General features: G+C 39.1%; 1 protein-coding gene and 7 non-coding genes across 10 annotated transcripts in view; 7 read left to right on the top strand and 1 right to left on the bottom strand.

Annotated features, from left to right (window-relative positions):
- Positions 1-4,213: 4,213 nt before the first annotated feature.
- Positions 4,214-4,296, top strand: TRNAL-UAA (transfer RNA leucine (anticodon UAA)). The gene has a single exon. It is a non-coding gene; the product is annotated as a tRNA-Leu (tRNA).
- Positions 4,297-5,394: 1,098 nt separating this feature from the next.
- Positions 5,395-5,477, top strand: TRNAL-UAA (transfer RNA leucine (anticodon UAA)). The gene has a single exon. It is a non-coding gene; the product is annotated as a tRNA-Leu (tRNA).
- Positions 5,478-6,378: 901 nt separating this feature from the next.
- On the top strand, positions 6,379-6,461 carry TRNAL-UAA (transfer RNA leucine (anticodon UAA)). The gene has a single exon. It is a non-coding gene; the product is annotated as a tRNA-Leu (tRNA).
- A 1,691-nt stretch (positions 6,462-8,152) lies between these two features.
- TRNAL-UAA (transfer RNA leucine (anticodon UAA)) lies at positions 8,153-8,235 on the top strand. The gene has a single exon. It is a non-coding gene; the product is annotated as a tRNA-Leu (tRNA).
- Positions 8,236-12,086: 3,851 nt separating this feature from the next.
- TRNAL-UAA (transfer RNA leucine (anticodon UAA)) lies at positions 12,087-12,169 on the top strand. The gene has a single exon. It is a non-coding gene; the product is annotated as a tRNA-Leu (tRNA).
- A 1,284-nt stretch (positions 12,170-13,453) lies between these two features.
- Positions 13,454-13,536, top strand: TRNAL-UAA (transfer RNA leucine (anticodon UAA)). The gene has a single exon. It is a non-coding gene; the product is annotated as a tRNA-Leu (tRNA).
- Positions 13,537-13,847: 311 nt separating this feature from the next.
- TRNAL-UAA (transfer RNA leucine (anticodon UAA)) lies at positions 13,848-13,930 on the top strand. The gene has a single exon. It is a non-coding gene; the product is annotated as a tRNA-Leu (tRNA).
- Positions 13,931-17,354: 3,424 nt separating this feature from the next.
- LOC149961386 (C4b-binding protein alpha chain-like) overlaps positions 17,355-19,281 on the bottom strand; it is a 33,689-nt gene continuing 31,762 nt past the window's right edge. For all 3 annotated transcript variants that reach the window (XM_090177087.1, XM_090177078.1, XM_090177096.1), the window contains 2 exons: positions 18,782-18,985; positions 17,355-17,704 (listed from right to left, as the gene is read on the bottom strand). In XM_090177087.1, the coding sequence (XP_090033213.1) occupies positions 17,394-17,704; positions 18,782-18,985 (515 nt within the window). In that variant the 3' untranslated portion in view covers positions 17,355-17,393. The remainder of the gene's footprint in view (positions 17,705-18,781; positions 18,986-19,281) is intronic.

Raw genomic sequence — 19,281 nt, 5'->3', positions numbered from 1 at the left:
AATGTACAATCAATTCTGTTGCACTCAGACGGAAATTTAATTTAAAAGAGAACAAGCCGTAACATTAGTTCATCATTGACACAGCGGTTTCCAATAAATCAATTTCCAAAATTCCAGGGCCCCAATAGGTATCGCGATCGAGATAAAATTTTACCGCCAGAGGCGTAGCAAGGGGGGGGGGGCAAAGGGGGCATCATGCCCCGGGCGCCACCATGAGAGGGCGCCAAATTTCTGCTTTGCGCCCCGAAATTTATCTAAACCTTAATATACATTGCTTATAACTATGCTTAAATCGCAATGTTGCGTAATTATCGCATATTTAGCCGAAGCTTGTTAAGAGCGCTTATTTAGTAATGCAACCGCAGAGCTCCGACTTCTACGCTGAATTAGGGAAAATCAGGCACAGCCTAGTTCCAGGTTGTAGAGTAAGTGCAGCTCGTGAAAGGTAGCCCGGTAGTCATCGCTAATTTAAACGAAAACCTGTCTTCAGTCTTCACATCTCGTTTTAGAGGTAATGAGACAGTCCCAACTACCAGTATCGGTTCGCTAGTGAGTAGCGGAGTAGTGGGTGCTAGAAATCAAAAGTAAGTTAATTTTTTATCTAATAAAATTAAAATATACGCTTGTGGTTGTTAGTAATAAACATCCCAGCGTCTTCTAAGCTCTACGGTTACGGTAGTCGCTAAATTATCATGATTGGTCACGGTCACTAAATTATTTAGAAAGATTTAAAGAATCAGGATTGTGTTATCCGAAATTCTAATAACTAAATTCCAACTTTTTTTTAAAGTGTTCAAATTCAATGAAATATTTATAACCTTAGGTTAGGTAAAAAATAGGCACAAAAACAGTAAATAGTAAATTGCAAGTCGAATTGGGGTACGCGACGGATAAGAGCAATTTTAGGGTTAAACTGTACTAAAATACGCAGGTTAAAAATTAACATGAAGAATTTTCAGGACGGTTCACTCAACCCGTTTCGAATTATTTCTAAACACCTAAATGTAGTGAAATTACAAATAAGTGTTTCATATTTAGGCAGATATGTCTACCAGTAAACCGAGTGGCGCCCAGTTTCGGAAACGACGATTGGAAAATAAGAAAGTGGACGATAAATCAAAAAGATTTATGCAAGAATTTTTTAAACCGAGAGCGACAAAAGCTCAAAGTTCATGTGAAGATAGTCTAGATACAGAACCTAGCAACTCATTTGATATTACAAAACCTCACACTGAAGATACATCTGAAATATTTTGCGTGAAATCCAACATTGATAATAAAATGCCTAAAAATTTGTCAAATGATGTAGCTATCGAAAATTTAATTATTCCGAATGTTCTCAAATTTAATGACATTGGCTATTTAAAATTTCATAAAATATCAAATTTACCAGATATTTCACAGCAACTACGTCAGCAACTCACTGAACTTGGACCAGGTATATTTCAAAACAAATTTGTAAATGCAATATCAGGTGAACGTTCAATACCCTCCTCGTGGTTTTCACGAAGACTAGCTAATGAACAAGGGAATGAAGTTTGCCGAACTTGGCTTTTATATTCGCCTTCTAAAAATTCCGCTTACTGTTTTTGTTGTTTATTCTATTCACTATCATTTAATACAAACTCTCGATCTAATTTTATCAACGCCCCAGGATTCAACAAATGGAAAAAAAAGAAAAGCTTACTAGTCATGAAAACAGTTCATTCCACCGCAAATCGTTTACAGAATGGAAGGAAGCTGAAAGAAGAAATAATTGCTTAAAAGGCCTTGACAATGTGTTAGAAAGTGCAATTCAATCAGAAAAACAAAGATGGAGGAATATATTGGAGCGAGTACTTTCCTGTATTAGGTTTCTGGTGACTCAAAATTTGCCGCTACGCGGGCATGTACCCAACGCTGGGTCAGTATTTACCATAGATATAGGAAACGTATATAAAGGTCTAGATAAAATATTTCAAAGGGAGTGAATACGGAGGTGACAGCTAGCAGAAACGCGTAATTTCTGCAGGCTATCCTTATAATACGCTATCTATCGGTAAGAAAGCTCGTGCTATCATCGCGAGAGCCATTGTCTCCTGCTTAAAAATTCTACCAAATGTCACCAACAGATGGTGTCTAAAGACTACGGCCTGCGGAAAGGTCAAGCACTTAGTACTAATATGCTAAGAGAGCTCGCGCTCTTGGTCACGTGCCTTCCTCGGTGTCTGCTAGGTGTCAATTCCGTATTTTATGTTAGGCTTAGACGCCCCGAAATTTATCTAGACCTTTATATACATTTCTTATATCTATGGTATTTACCCTACCCTTTTTGGGTTATTTAAATTTCAACCCAGGGTTCGCGATATACGGCATCTAATATTGGAGAATAAGAGAGCCAATACCTTTCAATAGTGCCTAGTTTTTGTTTTAACAAAATAGTATTCGTTTCGATTTTTATTCTATAGAAAAAGCACCGCTTGGTTTTCAAGATTTCGATCTTAATAATTTTTCTTTTATTTCCGCGGTAAGGTTTTCACCAAATAGCCCTATATCAGTTGAAAATAACGTTTTGTATCATCAATATCGTAATTTTCGCCCAAAAACCCCTCAGGCTGAACGTCAAGTGCTCTACTTCCCACAGCGTCCAGGATATTTGTCGAATCAGGCTTATCTACATCTTTAATTTGAAAAATTGAAGACGACGGAGAACCAGGACTTGTACTCAGAATTATTTTAAAATAGTGACTATTTTCTCTTTCTGCTCCAAAAGTTTCTTTTTCAGGGCATCACTGTGATATTTTCTCCGATTTCCAGCCTTGGCCTTGGCAGTTATACACACGAATTTCACGAAACGATGTTAGTAAAAATATTCGCATTTTGTCTAAACCAACTTACTTGAACCAAGTCGAGATTTTTTAATTACTAACCATTAACCAAAGGCTTTAGTACCAATTAAAATGTAAATAGAGATATGCACAAACACGAGGTGATGCCGTTATGAGATATACATGTATTCTGGAAAAATAATTAATTTTGGCAGTCCGGATGGCCGAGTGGTTAAATCGTCAGATTTAAGCTCTAATCCTCGAAAGAGGGCGTGGGTTCGAACCCCACTTCTAACAAATTCTTTCCTTTCATTTCTTAAGCGAAGAAACTCAATCCGTTTTTTCGAGGAGAGAGACTGTGAATTTAATTTCTCAAAAAAAGTTCCTATTCTTTTAAAAAATACAAATTTTCCCAGTGAGGATGGCCGAGCGGTTAAGCCGTCAGATTTAAGCTCTGATCCTCGAAAGAGCGCGTGGGTTCGAACCCCACTTCTGACAAATTCTATCTTTTTATTTCTTCCGCAAAGAAACCCTATCCGTTTTTTCGAGGAGAGAGACTACGAATTTAATCTTTCTAAAAAAAGTTCGTATTCTGGAAAAATATCTAATTTTCTCAGTCAGGATGGCCGATCTTTTAAGGCGTCAGATTTAAGCTCTGAACCTCGAAAGAGGGCGTGGGTTCGACCCCACTTCTAAAAAATTCTTTCCTTTCATTTCTTCCGCAAAGAAACTCAATCCGTTTTTTCGAGGAGAGAGACTGCGAATTTAATCTCTCAAAAAAAGTTTGTATTCTGGAAAAATAACTTATTTTCCCAGTCAGGATGGCCGAGCGGTTAAGGCGTCAGATTTAAGCTCTGATCGTCGAAAGAGGGCATGGGTTCGAACCCCTATTCTGACAAATTATTTCTGTGCATTTATGACTGTAAAAATGCATTTTTTTCATGGAGAGTGACAAGAAATTTAATCCTTCGTAAAGGAAAGAATTAATTCTAGAAAAATTAGCACTACAGGCTGTCAGGATGGCCGAGCGGCTTAGGTGCCAGAGTTAAGCTCTGATCCTCGAAAGAGGGCATTGGTTCGAACCCCACTTGTGACAATTTCTCTATGTGCGTTTATGACTGTAAAAATGCGTTTTTTCATGGAGAGTGACAAGAAATTTAATTCTTCGTAAAAGGAAGAAGGTATTCTAGAGAAATTAAAACCAACAGCAGTCAGGATGGCCGAGCGGTTAAGGCGTCAGATTTAAGCTCTGATCCTCGAAGACTTGCATGGGTTCAAACCCCACTTCTGACAAATTGTTTCTGTGCATTTCTGACTGTAAGAATGCGTTTTTCTTGGAGAGTGACAAGAAATTTAATCCTTCGTAAAAGAAAGAAGGTATTCTAGAAAAATTAAGACCATCGGTAGTCAGGATGGCCGAGCGGTTAAGGCGTCAGAATTAAGCTCTGATCCTCGAATGAGGGCATGGGTTCAAACCCCACTTCTGACAAATTGTTTCTGTGCATTTATGACTGAAGTAATGGGTTTTTTCTTGGAGAGTGACAAGAAATTTAATCCATCGTAAAAGAAAGAAGGTATTCTAGAAAAATTAAAACTAACGGCAGTCAGGATGACCGAGCGGTTGAGTCGTCAGAGTTAAGCTCTGATCCTAGAAAGAGGGCATGGGTTCGAAACCCACTTCTGACAAATTATTTCTGTGCGTTTATTACTGAAAGAATGGGTTTTTTCGTAAAGAAACGCTACAAATTTAATCCTTCGTAAAAGAAAGAAGGTATTCTAGAAAAATTAAGTCTAACGGCAGTCAGGATGGCCGAGCGGATAACTCGTCAGAGTTAAGCTCTGATCCTCGAAAGAGGGCATGGGTTTGAACCTCACTTCTGACAAGTTTTTTCTGTGCATTTATGACTGAAATAATGCGTTTTTTCATGGAGAGTGACAAGAAATTTAATCCTTCGTAAAAGAAAGAAGGTATTCTAGAAAAATTAACACTAACGGCAGTCAGGATGGCCGAGCGGCTTAGTTGCCAGAATTAAGCTCTGATCCTCGAAAGAGGGCATGGGTTCGAACCCCACTTCTGACAAATTTTTTATGTGCATTTATGACTGAAAGAATGCGTTTTTTCCTGGAGAGTTACAAGAAATTTAATCCTTCGTAAAGGAAAGAAGTAGTTCTAGAAAAATTAAAACTAAAGGTAGTCAGGATGACCGAGCGGTTAAGTCATCAGATTTAAGCTCTGATCCTCGAAAGAGGGCGTGGGTTCGAACCCCACTTCTGACAAATTGTTTCTATGCGTTTATGACTGAAACAATGCGTTTTTTCATGGAGAGTGACAAGAAATTTAATTCTTCGTAAAAGGAAGAAGGTATTCTAGAGAAATTAAAACCAACAGCAGTCAGGTTGGCCGAGCGGTTAAGGCGTCAGATTTAAGCTCTGATCCTCGAAGACTTGCATGGGTTCAAACCCCACTTCTGACAAATTGTTTCTGTGCATTTCTGACTGTAAGAATGCGTTTTTCTTGGAGAGTGACAAGAAATTTAATCCTTCGTAAAAGAAAGAAGGTATTCTAGAAAAATTAAACCCAACGGCAATCGGGATGGCCGAGCGGTTAAGGCGTCAGATTTAAGCTCTGATCCGCAAAAGAGGGCGTGGGTTCGAACCCCACTTCTGACAAATTGTTTCTGTGCATTTATGACTGAAGTAATGGGTTTTTTCTTGGAGAGTGACAAGAAATTTAATCCATCGTAAAAGAAAGAAGGTATTCTAGAAAAATTAAAACTAACGGCAGTCAGGATGACCGAGCGGTTGAGTCGTCAGAGTTAAGCTCTGATCCTAGAAAGAGGGCATGGGTTCGAAACCCACTTCTGACAAATTATTTCTGTGCGTTTATTACTGAAAGAATGGGTTTTTTCGTAAAGAAACGCTACAAATTTAATCCTTCGTAAAAGAAAGAAGGTATTCTAGAAAAATTAAGTCTAACGGCAGTCAGGATGGCCGAGCGGATAACTCGTCAGAGTTAAGCTCTGATCCTCGAAAGAGGGCGTGGGTTCGAACCCCACTTCTGACAAAAGGTTTCTGTGCATTTATGACTGAAATAATGCGTTTTTTCATGGAGGGTGACAAGAAATTTAATCCTTCGTAAAAGAAAGAAGGTATTCTAGAAAAATTAACACTAACGGCAGTCAGGATGGCCGAGCGGCTTAGTTGCCAGAATTAAGCTCTGATCCTCGAAAGAGGGCATGGGTTCGAACCCCACTTCTGACAAATTTTTTATGTGCATTTATGACTGAAAGAATGCGTTTTTTCCTGGAGAGTTACAAGAAATTTAATCCTTCGTAAAAGAAAGAAGGTATTCTAGAAAAATTAAAACCGACGGCAGTCAGGATGGCCGAGCGGTTGAGTCGTCAGAGTTAAGCTCTGATCCTAGAAAGAGGGCATGGGTTCGAAACCCACTTCTGACGAATTGTTTCTGTGCATTTATGACTGAAATAATGCGTATTTCTTGGAGAGTGACAAGAAATTTAATCCTTCGTAAAAGAAAGAAGGTATTCTAGAAAAATTAAAACCGGCGGCAGTCAGGATGGACGAGCGGTTATGTCGTCAGATTTAAGCTCTGATCCTCGAAAGAGGGCGTGGGTTCGAACCCCACTTCTGACAAAAGGTTTCTGTGCATTTATGACTGAAATAATGCGTTTTTTCATGGAGAGTGACCAGAAATTTAATCCTTCGTAAAAGAAAGAAGGTATTCTAGAAAAATTATAACCGACGGCAGTCAGGATGGCCGAGCGGTTGAGTCGTCAGAGTTAAGCTCTGATCCTAGAAAGAGGGCATGGGTTCGAAACCCCCTTCTGACAAATTGTTTCTGTGCATTTATGACTGAAAGAATGCGTTTATTCTTGGAGAAAGGCTGCAAATTTAATCCTTCGTAAAAGAAAGAAGGTATTCTAGAGAAATTAAACCTAGCGGCAGTCAGGATGGCCCAACTTTTAAGGCGTCAGATTTAAGTTCTGATCCTCGAAAGAGGGCGTGGGTTCGAACCCCACTTTTGACAAATTGTTTCTGTGCATTTATGACTGAAATAATGCGTTTTTTCTTGGAGAGTGACAAGAAATTTAATCCTTCGTAAAAGAAAGAAGGTATTCTAGAAAAATTAAAACTAACGGCAGTCAGGATGACCGAGCGGTTAAGTAGTCAGATTTAAGCTCTGATCCTCGAAAGAGGGCGTGGGTTCGAACCCAACTTTTGACCAATTGTTTCTGTGCATTTATGACTGAAGTAATGGGTTTTTTCTTGGAGAGTGACAAGAAATTTAATCCATCGTAAAAGAAAGAAGGTATTCTAGAAAAATTAAAACTAACGGCAGTCAGGATGACCGAGCGGTTGATTCGTCAGAGTTAAGCTCTGATCCTAGAAAGAGGGCATGGGTTCGAAACCCACTTCTGACAAATTATTTCTGTGCGTTTATTACTGAAAGAATGGGTTTTTTCGTAAAGAAACGCTACAAATTTAATCCTTCGTAAAAGAAAGAAGGTATTCTAGAAAGATTAAATCTAACGGCAGTCAGGATGGCCGAGCGGATAACTCGTCAGAGTTAAGCTCTGATCCTCGAAAGAGGGCATGGGTTTGAACCTCACTTCTGACAAGTTTTTTCTGTGCATTTATGACTGAAATAATGCGTTTTTTTCATGGAGAGTTACAAGAAATTTAATCCTTCGTAAAGGAAAGAAGTAGTTCTAGAAAAATTAAAACTAAAGGTAGTCAGGATGACCGAGCGGTTAAGTCATCAGATTTAAGCTCTGATCCTCGAAAGAGGGCGTGGGTTCGAAACCCACTTCTGACAAATTATTTCTGTGCGTTTATTACTGAAAGAATGCGTTTTTTCGTAAAGAAACGCTACAAATTTAATCCTTCGTAAAAGAAAGAAGGTATTATAGAAAAATTAAGTCTAACGGCAGTCAGGATGGCCGAGCGGCCTAGTTGCCAGAATTAAGCTCTGATCCTCGAAAGAGGGCATGGGTTCGAACCCCACTTCTGACAAATTTTTTATGTGCATTTATGACTGAAAGAATGCGTTTTTTCCTGGAGAGTTACAAGAAATTTAATCCTTCGTAAAGGAAAGAAGTAGTTCTAGAAAAATTAAAACTAACGGTAGTCAGGATGACCGAGCGGTTAAGTCATCAGATTTAAGCTCTGATCCTCGAAATAGGGCATGGGTTCAAACCCCAGTTCTGACAAATTATTTCTGTGCGTTTATGACTGAAATAATGCGTTTTTTCTTGGAGAGTGACAAGAAATTTAATCCTTCGTAAAAGAAAGAAGGTATTCTAGAAAAATTAAAACCGACGGCAGTCAGGATGGCCGAGCGGTTATGTCGTCAGATTTAAGCTCTGATCCTCGAAAGAGGGCGTGGGTTCGAACCCCACTTCTGACAAAAGGTTTCTGTGCATTTATGACTGAAATAATGCGTTTTTTCATGGAGAGTGACCAGAAATTTAATCCTTCGTAAAAGAAAGAAGGTATTCTAGAAAAATTATAACCGACGGCAGTCAGGATGGCCGAGCGGTTGAGTCGTCAGAGTTAAGCTCTGATCCTCGAAAGAGGGCGTGGGTTCGAACCCCACTTCTGACAAAAGGTTTCTGTGCATTTATGACTGAAATAATGCGTTTTTTCATGGAGGGTGACAAGAAATTTAATCCTTCGTAAAAGAAAGAAGGTATTCTAGAAAAATTAACACTAACGGCAGTCAGGATGGCCGAGCGGCTTAGTTGCCAGAATTAAGCTCTGATCCTCGAAAGAGGGCATGGGTTCGAACCCCACTTCTGACAAATTTTTTATGTGCATTTATGACTGAAAGAATGCGTTTTTTCCTGGAGAGTTACAAGAAATTTAATCCTTCGTAAAAGAAAGAAGGTATTCTAGAAAAATTAAAACCGACGGCAGTCAGGATGGCCGAGCGGTTGAGTCGTCAGAGTTAAGCTCTGATCCTAGAAAGAGGGCATGGGTTCGAAACCCACTTCTGACAAATTGTTTCTGTGCATTTATGACTGAAATAATGCGTATTTCTTGGAGAGTGACAAGAAATTTAATCCTTCGTAAAAGAAAGAAGGTATTCTAGAAAAATTAAAACCGGCGGCAGTCAGGATGGACGAGCGGTTATGTCTTCAGATTTAAGCTCTGATCCTCGAAAGAGGGCGTGGGTTCGAACCCCACTTCTGACAAAAGGTTTCTGTGCATTTATGACTGAAATTATGCGTTTTTTCATGGAGAGTGACCAGAAATTTAATCCTTCGTAAAAGAAAGAAGGTATTCTAGAAAAATTATAACCGACGGCAGTCAGGATGGCCGAGCAGTTGAGTCGTCAGAGTTAAGCTCTGATCCTAGAAAGAGGGCATGGGTTCGAAACCCCCTTCTGACAAATTGTTTCTGTGCATTTATGACTGAAAGAATGCGTTTATTCTTGGAGAAAGGCTGCAAATTTAATCCTTCGTAAAAGAAAGAAGGTATTCTAGAGAAATTAAACCTAGCGGCAGTCAGGATGGCCGAACTTTTAAGGCGTCAGATTTAAGCTCTGATCCTCGAAAGAGGGCGTGGGTTCGAACCCCACTTCTGACAAATTGTTTCTATGCGTTTATGACTGAAACAATGCGTTTTTTTGGAGTGTGACAAGAAATTTAATCCTTCGTAAAGGAAAGAAGTAGTTCTAGAAAAATTAAAACTAAAGGTAGTCAGGATGACCGAGCGGTTAAGTCATCAGATTTAAGCTCTGATCCTCGAAAGAGGGCGTGGGTTCGAACCCCATTTCTGACCAATTGTTTCTATGCGTTTATGACTGAAACAATGCGTTTTTTCATGGAGAGTGACAAGAAATTTAATTATTCGTAAAAGAAAGAAGGTATTCTAGAGAAATTAAAACCAACAGCAGTCAGGATGGCCGAGCGGTTAAGGCGTCAGAATTAAGCTCTGATCCTCGAATGAGGGCGTGGGTTCGAACCCTATTTCGGACAATTTGTTTCTGTGCATTTATGACTGAAAGAATGTGTTTTTTCATGGAGTGACAAGAAATTTAATCCTTTGTAAAGGAAAGAACTAGTTCTAGAAAAATTAAAACTAACGGTAGTCAGGATGACCGAGCGGTTAAGTCGTCAGATTTAAGCTCTGATCCTAGAAAGAGGGCATGGGTTCAAACCCCACTTCTGACAAATTGTTTCTCTGCATTTATGACTGAAGTAATGGGTTTTTTCTTGGAGAGTGACAAGAAATTTAATCCATCGTAAAAGAAAGAAGGTATTCTAGAAAAATTAAAACTAACGGCAGTCAGGATGACCGAGCGGTTGAGTCGTCAGAGTTAAGCTCTGATCCTAGAAAGAGGGCATGGGTTCGAAACCCACTTCTGACAAATTATTTCTGTGCGTTTATTACTGAAAGAATGGGTTTTTTCGTGAAGAAACGCTACAAATTTAATCCTTCGTAAAAGAAAGAAGGTATTCTAGAAAAATTAAGTCTAACGGCAGTCAGGATGGCCGAGCGGATAACTCGTCAGAGTTAAGCTCTGATCCTCGAAAGAGGGCATGGGTTTGAACCTCACTTCTGACAAATTGTTTCTGTGCATTTATGACTGAAATAATGCGTATTTCTTGGAGAGTGACAAGAAATTTAATCCTTCGTAAAAGAAAGAAGGTATTCTAGAAAAATTAAAACCGACGGCAGTCAGGATGGACGAGCGGTTATGTCGTCAGATTTAAGCTCTGATCGTCGAAAGAGGGCGTGGGTTCGAACCCCACTTCTGACAAAAGGTTTCTGTGCATTTATGACTGAAATAATGCGTTTTTTCATGGAGAGTGACCAGAAATTTAATCCTTCGTAAAAGAAAGAAGGTATTCTAGAAAAATTATAACCGACGGCAGTCAGGATGGCCGAGCGGTTGAGTCGTCAGAGTTAAGCTCTGATCCTAGAAAGAGGGCATGGGTTCGAAACCCCCTTCTGACAAATTGTTTCTGTGCATTTATGACTGAAAGAATGCGTTTATTCTTGGAGAACGGCTGCAAATTTAATCCTTCGTAAAAGAAAGAAGGTATTCTAGAGAAATTAAACCTAGCGGCAGTCAGGATGGCCGAACTTTTAAGGCGTCAGATTTAAGTTCTGATCCTCGAAAGAGGGCGTGGGTTCGAACCCCACTTTTGACAAATTGTTTCTGTGCATTTATGACTGAAATAATGCGTTTTTTCTTGGAGAGTGACAAGAAATTTAATCCTTCGTAAAAGAAAGAAGGTATTCTAGAAAAATTAAAACTAACGGCAGTCAGGATGACCGAGCGGTTAAGTAGTCAGATTTAAGCTCTGATCCTCGAAAGAGGGCGTGGGTTCGAACCCAACTTTTGACCAATTGTTTCTGTGCATTTATGACTGAAGTAATGGGTTTTTTCTTGGAGAGTGACAAGAAATTTAATCCATCGTAAAAGAAAGAAGGTATTCTAGAAAAATTAAAACTAACGGCAGTCAGGATGACCGAGCGGTTGAGTCGTCAGAGTTAAGCTCTGATCCTAGAAAGAGGGCATGGGTTCGAAACCCTCTTCTGACAAATTATTTCTGTGCGTTTATTACTGAAAGAATGGGTTTTTTCGTAAAGAAACGCTACAAATTTAATCCTTCGTAAAAGAAAGAAGGTATTCTAGAAAGATTAAGTCTAACGGCAGTCAGGATGGCCGAGCGGATAACTCGTCAGAGTTAAGCTCTGATCCTCGAAAGAGGGCATGGGTTTGAACCTCACTTCTGACAAGTTTTTTCTGTGCATTTATGACTGAAATAATGCGTTTTTTCATGGAGAGTGACAAGAAATTTAATCCTTCGTAAAAGAAAGAAGGTATTCTAGAAAAATTAACACTAACGGCAGTCAGGATGGTCGAGCGGTTGAGTCGTCAGAGTTAAGCTCTGATCCTCGAAAGAGGGCATGGGTTCGAACCCCACTTCTGACAAATTTTTTATGTGCATTTATGACTGAAAGAATGCGTTTTTTCCTGGAGAGTTACAAGAAATTTAATCCTTCGTAAAGGAAAGAAGTAGTTCTAGAAAAATTAAAACTAACGGTAGTCAGGATGACCGAGCGGTTAAGTCATCAGATTTAAGCTCTGATCCTCGAAATAGGGCATGGGTTCAAACCCCAGTTCTGACAAATTATTTCTGTGCGTTTATGACTGAAATAATGCGTTTTTTCTTGGAGAGTGACAAGAGATTTAATCCTTCGTAAAAGAAAGAAGGTATTCTAGAAAAATTAAACCCGACGGCAGTCAGGATGGCCGAGCGGTTAAGGGGTCAGATTTAAGCTCTGATCCTCGAAAGAGGGCGTGGGTTCGAACCCCACTTCTGACAAATTGTTTCTGTGCATTTATGACTGAAACAATGCGTTTTTTCTTGGAGAAAGGCTACAAATTTAATCCTTCGTAAAAGAAAGAACGTATTCTAGAAAAAATAAAAGCTAACGGCAGTCAGGGTCGGCCGAGCGGTAAAGTCGTCAGATTTAAGCTCTGATCCTCGAAATTGGGCGGGAGTTTGAACCCCACTTCTGACAAATTTTTTCTGTGCATTTATGACTGAAAGAATTCGTTTATTCATGGAGAGTAACAAGAAATTTAATCCTTCGTAAAAGAAGGACGGTATTCTAGAAAAAGTAAAACTATAGGCAGTCAGGATGGTAAAGCGGTTAAGTCATCAGAGTTTAGCTCTGATCCTCGCAATGTAGAGTGGGTTCGAACCTCACTTCTGACAAATTGTTTCTGTGCATTTATGACTGAAGTAATGGGTTTTTTCTTGGAGAGTGACAAGAAATTTAATCCATCGTAAAAGAAAGAAGGTATTCTGGAAAAATTAAAACCAACGGCAGTCAGGATGGCCGAGCGGCTTAGTTGCCAGAATTAAGCTCTGATCCTCGAAAGAGGGCATGGGTTCGAACCCCACTTCTGACAAATTTTTTATGTGCATTCATGACTGAAAGAATGCGTTTTTTCCTGGAGAGTTACAAGAAATTTAATCCTTCGTAAAGGAAAGAAGTAGTTCTAGAAAAATTAAAACTAACGGTAGTCAGGATGACCGAGCGGTTAAGTCATCAGATTTAAGCCCTGATCCTCGAAATAGGGCATGGGTTCAAACCCCACTTCTGACAAATTATTTCTGTTCGTTTATTACTGAAAGAATGCGTTTTTTCGTAAAGAAACGCTACAAATTTAATAATTCGCAAAAGAAAGAAGGTATTCTAGAAAAATTAAGTCTAACGGCAGTCAGGATGGCCGAGCGGATAAGTCGTCAGAGTTAAGCTCTGATCCTCGAAAGAGGGCATGGGTTTGAACAATTTTTTCTGTGCATTCATGACTGAAATCATGCGTTTTTTCATGGAGAGTGACAAGAAATTTAATCCTTCGTAAAAGAAAGAAGGTATTCTAGAAAAATTAACACTAACGGCAGTCAGGATGGTCGAGCGGTTGAGTCGTCAGAGTTAAGCTCTGATCCTAGAACGAGGGCATGGGTTCGAAACCCACTTCTGACAAATTATTTCTGTGCATTTATGACTGAAATAATGCGTTTTTTCTTGGAGAGTGACAAGAAATTTAATCCTTCGTAAAAGAAAGAAGGTATTCTAGAAAAATTAAACCGACGGCAGTCAGGATGGCCGAGCGGTTAAGGGGTCAGATTTAAGCTCTGATCCTCGAAAGAGGGCGTGGGTTCGAACCCCACTTCTGACAAATTGTTTCTGTGCATTTATGACTGAAATAATGCGTTTTTTCTTGGAGAGTGACAAGAAATTTAATCCTTCGTAAAAGAAAGAAGGTATTCTAGAAAAATTAACACTAACGGCAGTCAGGATGGTCGAGCGGTTGAGTCGTCAGAGTTAAGCTCTGATCCTAGAACGAGGGTATGGGTTCGAAACCCACTTCTGACAAATTATTTCTGTGCGTTTATTACTGAAAGAATGCGTTTTTTCGTAAAGAAACGCTACAAATTTAATCCTTCGTAAAATAAAGAAGGTATTCTAGAAAAATTAAGTCTAACGGCAGTCAGGATGGCCGAGCGGTTAAGGCGTCAGATTTAAGCTCTGATCTTCGAAAGAGGGCGTGGGTTCGAACACCACTTCTGACAATTTGTTTCTGTGCAGTTATGACTGAAATAATGCGTTTTTTCTTGGAGAAGGGCTACAAATTTAATCCTTCGTAAAAGAAAGAACGTATTCTAGAAAAAATAAAAGCTAACGGCAGTCAGGGTGGCCGAGCGGTAAAGTCGTCAGATTTAACCTCTGATCCTCGAAAGAGGGCGGGAGTTTGAACCCCACTTCTGACAAATTTTTTCTGTGCATTTATGACTGAAAGAATTCGTTTATTCATGGAGAGTAACAAGAAATTTAATCCTTCGTAAAAGAAGGACGGTATTCTAGAAAAAGTAAAACTATAGGCAGTCAGGATGGTAAAGCGGTTAAGTCATCAGAGTTTAGCTCTGATCCTCGCAATGTAGAGTGGGTTCGAACTTCACTTCTGACAAATTGTTTCTGTGCATTTATGACTGAAAGAATGCGTTTTTTCATGGAGAGTGACAAAAAATGTAATCCTTCGTAAAAGAAAGAAGGTATTCTAGAAAAATTAACACAAACGGCAGTCAGGATGGCCGAGCGGTTGAGTCGTCAGAGTTAAGCCCTGATCCTAGAAATAGGGCATGGGTTCGAAACCCACTTCTGACAAATTATTTCTGTGCGTTTATTACTGAAAAATTCCTTATTTCGTAAAGAAAGGCTACAAATTTAATCCTTCGTAAAAGAAAGACGGTATTCTAGAAAAAGTAAAGCTATAGGCAGTCAGGATGGCCAAGCGGTTAAGTCATCAGAGTTTAGCTCTGATCCTCGCAATGTAGAGTGGGTTCGAACCTCACTTCTGACAAATTGTTTCTGTGCATTTATGACTGAAAGAATGCGTTTTTTCATGAAGAGTGACAAAAAATGTAATCCTTCGTAAAAGAAAGAAGGTATTCTAGAAAAATTAACACAAACGGCAGTCAGGATGGCCGAGCGGTTGAGTCGTCAGAGTTAAGCTCTGATCCTAGAAATAGGGCATGGGTTCGAAACCCACTTCTGACAAATTATTTCTGTGCGTTTATTACTGAAAAAATGCCTTATTTCGTAAAGAAAGGCTACAAATTTAATCCTTCGTAAAAGAAAGACGGTATTCTAGAAAAAGTAAAACTATAGGCAGTCAGGATGGCCAAGCGGTTAAGTCATCAGAGTTTAGCTCTGATCCTCGCAATGTAGAGTGGGTTCGAACCTCACTTCTGACAAATTGTTTCTGTGCATTTATGACTGAAAGAATGCGTTTTTTCATGGAGAGTGACAAAAAATGTAATTCTTCGTTAAAGAAAGAAGGTATCCGTTAGTTTCAAATCACTCGCGGTAGAATTAATAACTATATTTGAGACGGAATTCTGGGGAGCTGGATGTTCTATTTATATATACCACTGACTAATGTAAATTCGACGAGGAAAGTCAGCTTCGTTTAAAGCTTGTACTTTTTGTATAGGTGGTATGGGTGGAATTGGTGTCCATGTAGAATTCGCCACACCACTAAGTGATTAACACCTAATTTCTGTCCAAATTGCCTGGTACTTGTACAGGGATTATCTTAAAAAAATGGTCAGTATCTATTGTGTTAAAGTAATTAGATAAATTGAAATAAAGATTGAGTGGTTACTCAATTGTAAATACTTGTTCCTCTTCGTCTTCCGGACTGTCTCACGCTCTTTCCCGGTCGTTAACTGCTTGCACTAATTGTCCGCTCTCCCTTGGACGTCTATGTGGCACCCGTCTTTGAGAAAACTGTTCCTGGTACAATCTTTGAAATTCTAAACTATTTCCTCGAACATCAAATGCATATCCACATATTCACAACGATTGCCATATTAATCGGAGGAACTACACACAGTTTGAAATTGAAATTAATTGAAAAATTTCTTATTCGTATAGTAACTGCACCGATAAGAAAATTTTAAATCAATTCCTTGAGATAATTGTCAGCATTTGAATCTTTAATTTGGAAAATTAAAAGCATTTGTGACGATAAAAGTTGATTTTTAACTTTATTTGGAACAGTATCAGCACTTTAAAATAGCGGGTATTACATCTCAAACCTATCTTACTTCTAAAACCACAATCATGAACTTTTGCCACTTGTTATAAATTTTATCGCTTTATGGATGAAAAACAATTGCTCATTTTATGAAAACCATTTGTTGCGGGGAAGAACCAAGTTCGTAAGTTTAAGGTAGAAGCAGGCCCGTATATGGAGGGGGGGGGCGTCAGGGGATGCTCAGCGCCCCTGAATGAATACTTGAGCATCCCCAACCCTTCCGTCGCAAAAAAGAATCGATTGCTCATCTACCAGCTCACTATTTTAATAAAATATTTTTTTCCAAATAACAATTTAAAGCCAATTTCGGTATATTTACTAATTTCAGAAGTGGAAGTAAAAAATTATGATTTTAAGTATCAAGGCATTGGCGCTCCCCAAAAAAATTAGAGCACCCCCGAGTTTTGGCGGCTGGTAACGTGCCTGCGTAGAGCTCGATGGAACAAATAAATTAACGGCCAAAATTTTTACTATTCATAAAAATTTAGGTTAATTGTTAATTTATGGATATTATTCGCGGTTTTAAAACGATTTAATATGCAAAAAAATAAGTTTTTTTGGAAAGTTTTCGGCTTTGGATAAATACAAATAAATCCAAGAATCCATTCAGGTACCTAAATGGATTCTTGATAAAACATATATTTCTTATCCAAATCACGAGCTCTATTTTTTGGGGTTGTTTTTTGGAAGCCCATTCTCTGAAATAGGCCCTTTAGGACCCATGCTCATACAACATTATTTGCTCATTGCGACCCATAGAACACACACCTGAATTTTTTAAATACTTATCCGTAGCACCCTGCATTCTCTCTCTTTAAGGAATGAAACTCTTAGAAGCCCTTTGCCTCAAATTACGCTAAAAAGACAAAATTAATTAATAGTCCGATAGAAACTGTCTCCTCTCTCGATGGGGGCTTTTGCAATTTTAGTATAGTCTACAAGGTTATTACGCTCTTCGCGAGCCCTACAAAACCAAAATATTAAAGAAACCCAGTAGCAACAAACACAAGGAAAACGCAGCTAGCTAAGGCAGTGTTGTGTACAAATTTCATTGGACGAGCCTTTACGCTGAACGTTTTACGGGCGGGGGGGGGGGAGAGACAATTTCCGAATTTTCCCCTTCCGACAGCAGCAGGCGCTAAAGCGTCTAACCAATGAAAACTGTACTCAAGAAAATACACGACTTTTGACGGGTTGCGTTCTCCTTGTGTGGGGTGTTGCGTTTGTTGCTCCTAGATGAAACAAATTAATAGCGAATTGATCCACGACCATTGCAACTGGCCGGTTTTCGTCCTGGCAGAAAATAATGTTTGCGTAGTGATACCTTGCACATGTTTTCGACGGCTTCACTAGTATAAAAAAATAAATGACCATCTAAATTTACTTCTAATCGCCGTTTATTATCGAAAAAATTAACACAAAAGTGCGCCAAAATTTTATGCGTTTTTTACACACTGACAGATTGTCGATCGGCTGGCATATCCCGTTCTATCTATGATAGGGAGGCAATGGCCAGTTAATCCTTTTAAGCACTTCATTTTCGAGCAGCCATCATAATCTTGAAGGGCTGGTTCAATATAATTGTGTCGAATTATAAAGCAAGAACATTCGCACGTTTTCACTCTACCCATTACTGGGCTCTTATGTACGGTGAAGCATCCGACATCTTCACTTGACAAGCCTTTACAGTTGTCTTTTTCACCAGTGCAATTTCCCTTATCTCCTTCATTGATTGTATTTATACATTCTATTTAAAAAGCAAAACATATCTCAATTTTGCATTAAAATGCTATTAGCAAGTATTAAAATATTTTGTTTTGCGTCAAAACGTAATCGAGGCAATTTAATATAGAACACGGTCAGGATTTTAGCAAATATATTCCATATAAATATAAATAATTAATGGTAAATTTTGCATTTATTTATTAATATTAATCGGGATTGTTTTAAAATAAATAAATTCTAACAATCAAAATTTTAAATCTGTAAAACGGAAAATATTCTACTAAAAGTAACAAATTATTTAGAAATATACTCCCGTTGTGGGAGTTGGGGTTTGTCGGGTTGAGCTAAATGTTTCCAATCAGAACTATCACAATTCAAAGCCCTGGGTGAAAATATGGTGGGGCAGGGGCAGGGTTATGTTGCGACAGGGGCAGGGTTATGTTGCGACAGGGGCCGGGAGACGTTGGGACTAAGGTAGGGATACGTTTCGACCAGGGTGGGGATACGTGGGGACAGGGTTGGGGATACGTTTGGACAGGGGTGGGGATACGTTTGGACAGGTGTGGGGATACGTTTGGACAGGTGTGGGGATACGTTTGTACAGGGGTGGGGAAACGTCGAGACAAGGGTGGGAATACGTTTGGACAATGGTGGGAATACGTATTAAAGGAACGTTTTTAAAAGCGTGGAAAATGAAATCGGAATTAAGTCAACGGGTTCAAAACCGATATAAAGTGGAAATAGAATAAGGTTAAACAGTTATGAAGAGGAATCGGAATAAGGTAAAACAGTAATTAAATGGGATCGCAATAAGGTAAAACAGTAATGAAGTGGAATCGGAAAAAGGTAAAAGAGTAATGAAGCTGAATCGGAATAGGGTAAATCAGTTATGAAGTGGAATAGGAATTAGATAAAAAAGTTATGAAGTGGAATCGGAATAAGGTAAAACCGGAACGAAGTGGAATAGGTATAAGGTAAAACAGTTATGAAGTGGAATTGGGATAAGGAAAACAGCAATGAAGTGGAATCGCGGGAAAGTATGTTAGCTGGTACCCCAGCGTTTAGCCCTGCTGAAACATTTAAAAGTATAATAACTTACTGTTGCAGCGGTCTTCCGGGCCATACCACGTTCCTTCGTAACAAGTCATAGAATGGGATCCAAATTTTCTTCTCTCGTCTCCTGGTTGACAAGGGAAATGGCACTCCAAGGTCGACAGAGCTATAGCCGTATTATATCGATCTGGCTCGCATTGACGGCCACCGGTGTCCAGGTAAGGGTGATAAGGGCATTCCCAATTTCTCTCTAATTCGGAATAAATTATCTCATTATTGAGGAAATTCAAGTTTTTTATGCTCTGTCCAAAGCCGAGTAATATTGGAACTCACCCCTTACTTTTATCATAAGTAACGTAAAACACATAATCATTAATTTTAACAGCAACCCGTCACACACCGATCGGAGGTTTTCGAAAGCGAAATTTCTTCGCCTTTTTTCGTTGGCTCAAAGAGACGGTTAGGTTAGTGTAATGACGATCAATACGAGCGAAGACGAGTTTAGGTCCTGTTCGTATTTAAGTTTATTTACTCTAATGTAAACCT

This window comes from Leiobunum rupestre, chromosome 1, assembly GCF_980474605.1.
Source record: "Leiobunum rupestre chromosome 1, qqLeiRupe1.1.hap1, whole genome shotgun sequence".
Lineage (NCBI taxonomy): Eukaryota > Metazoa > Arthropoda > Arachnida > Opiliones > Sclerosomatidae > Leiobunum > Leiobunum rupestre.
This window is presented reverse-complemented; position numbering and strand designations above follow the sequence as displayed.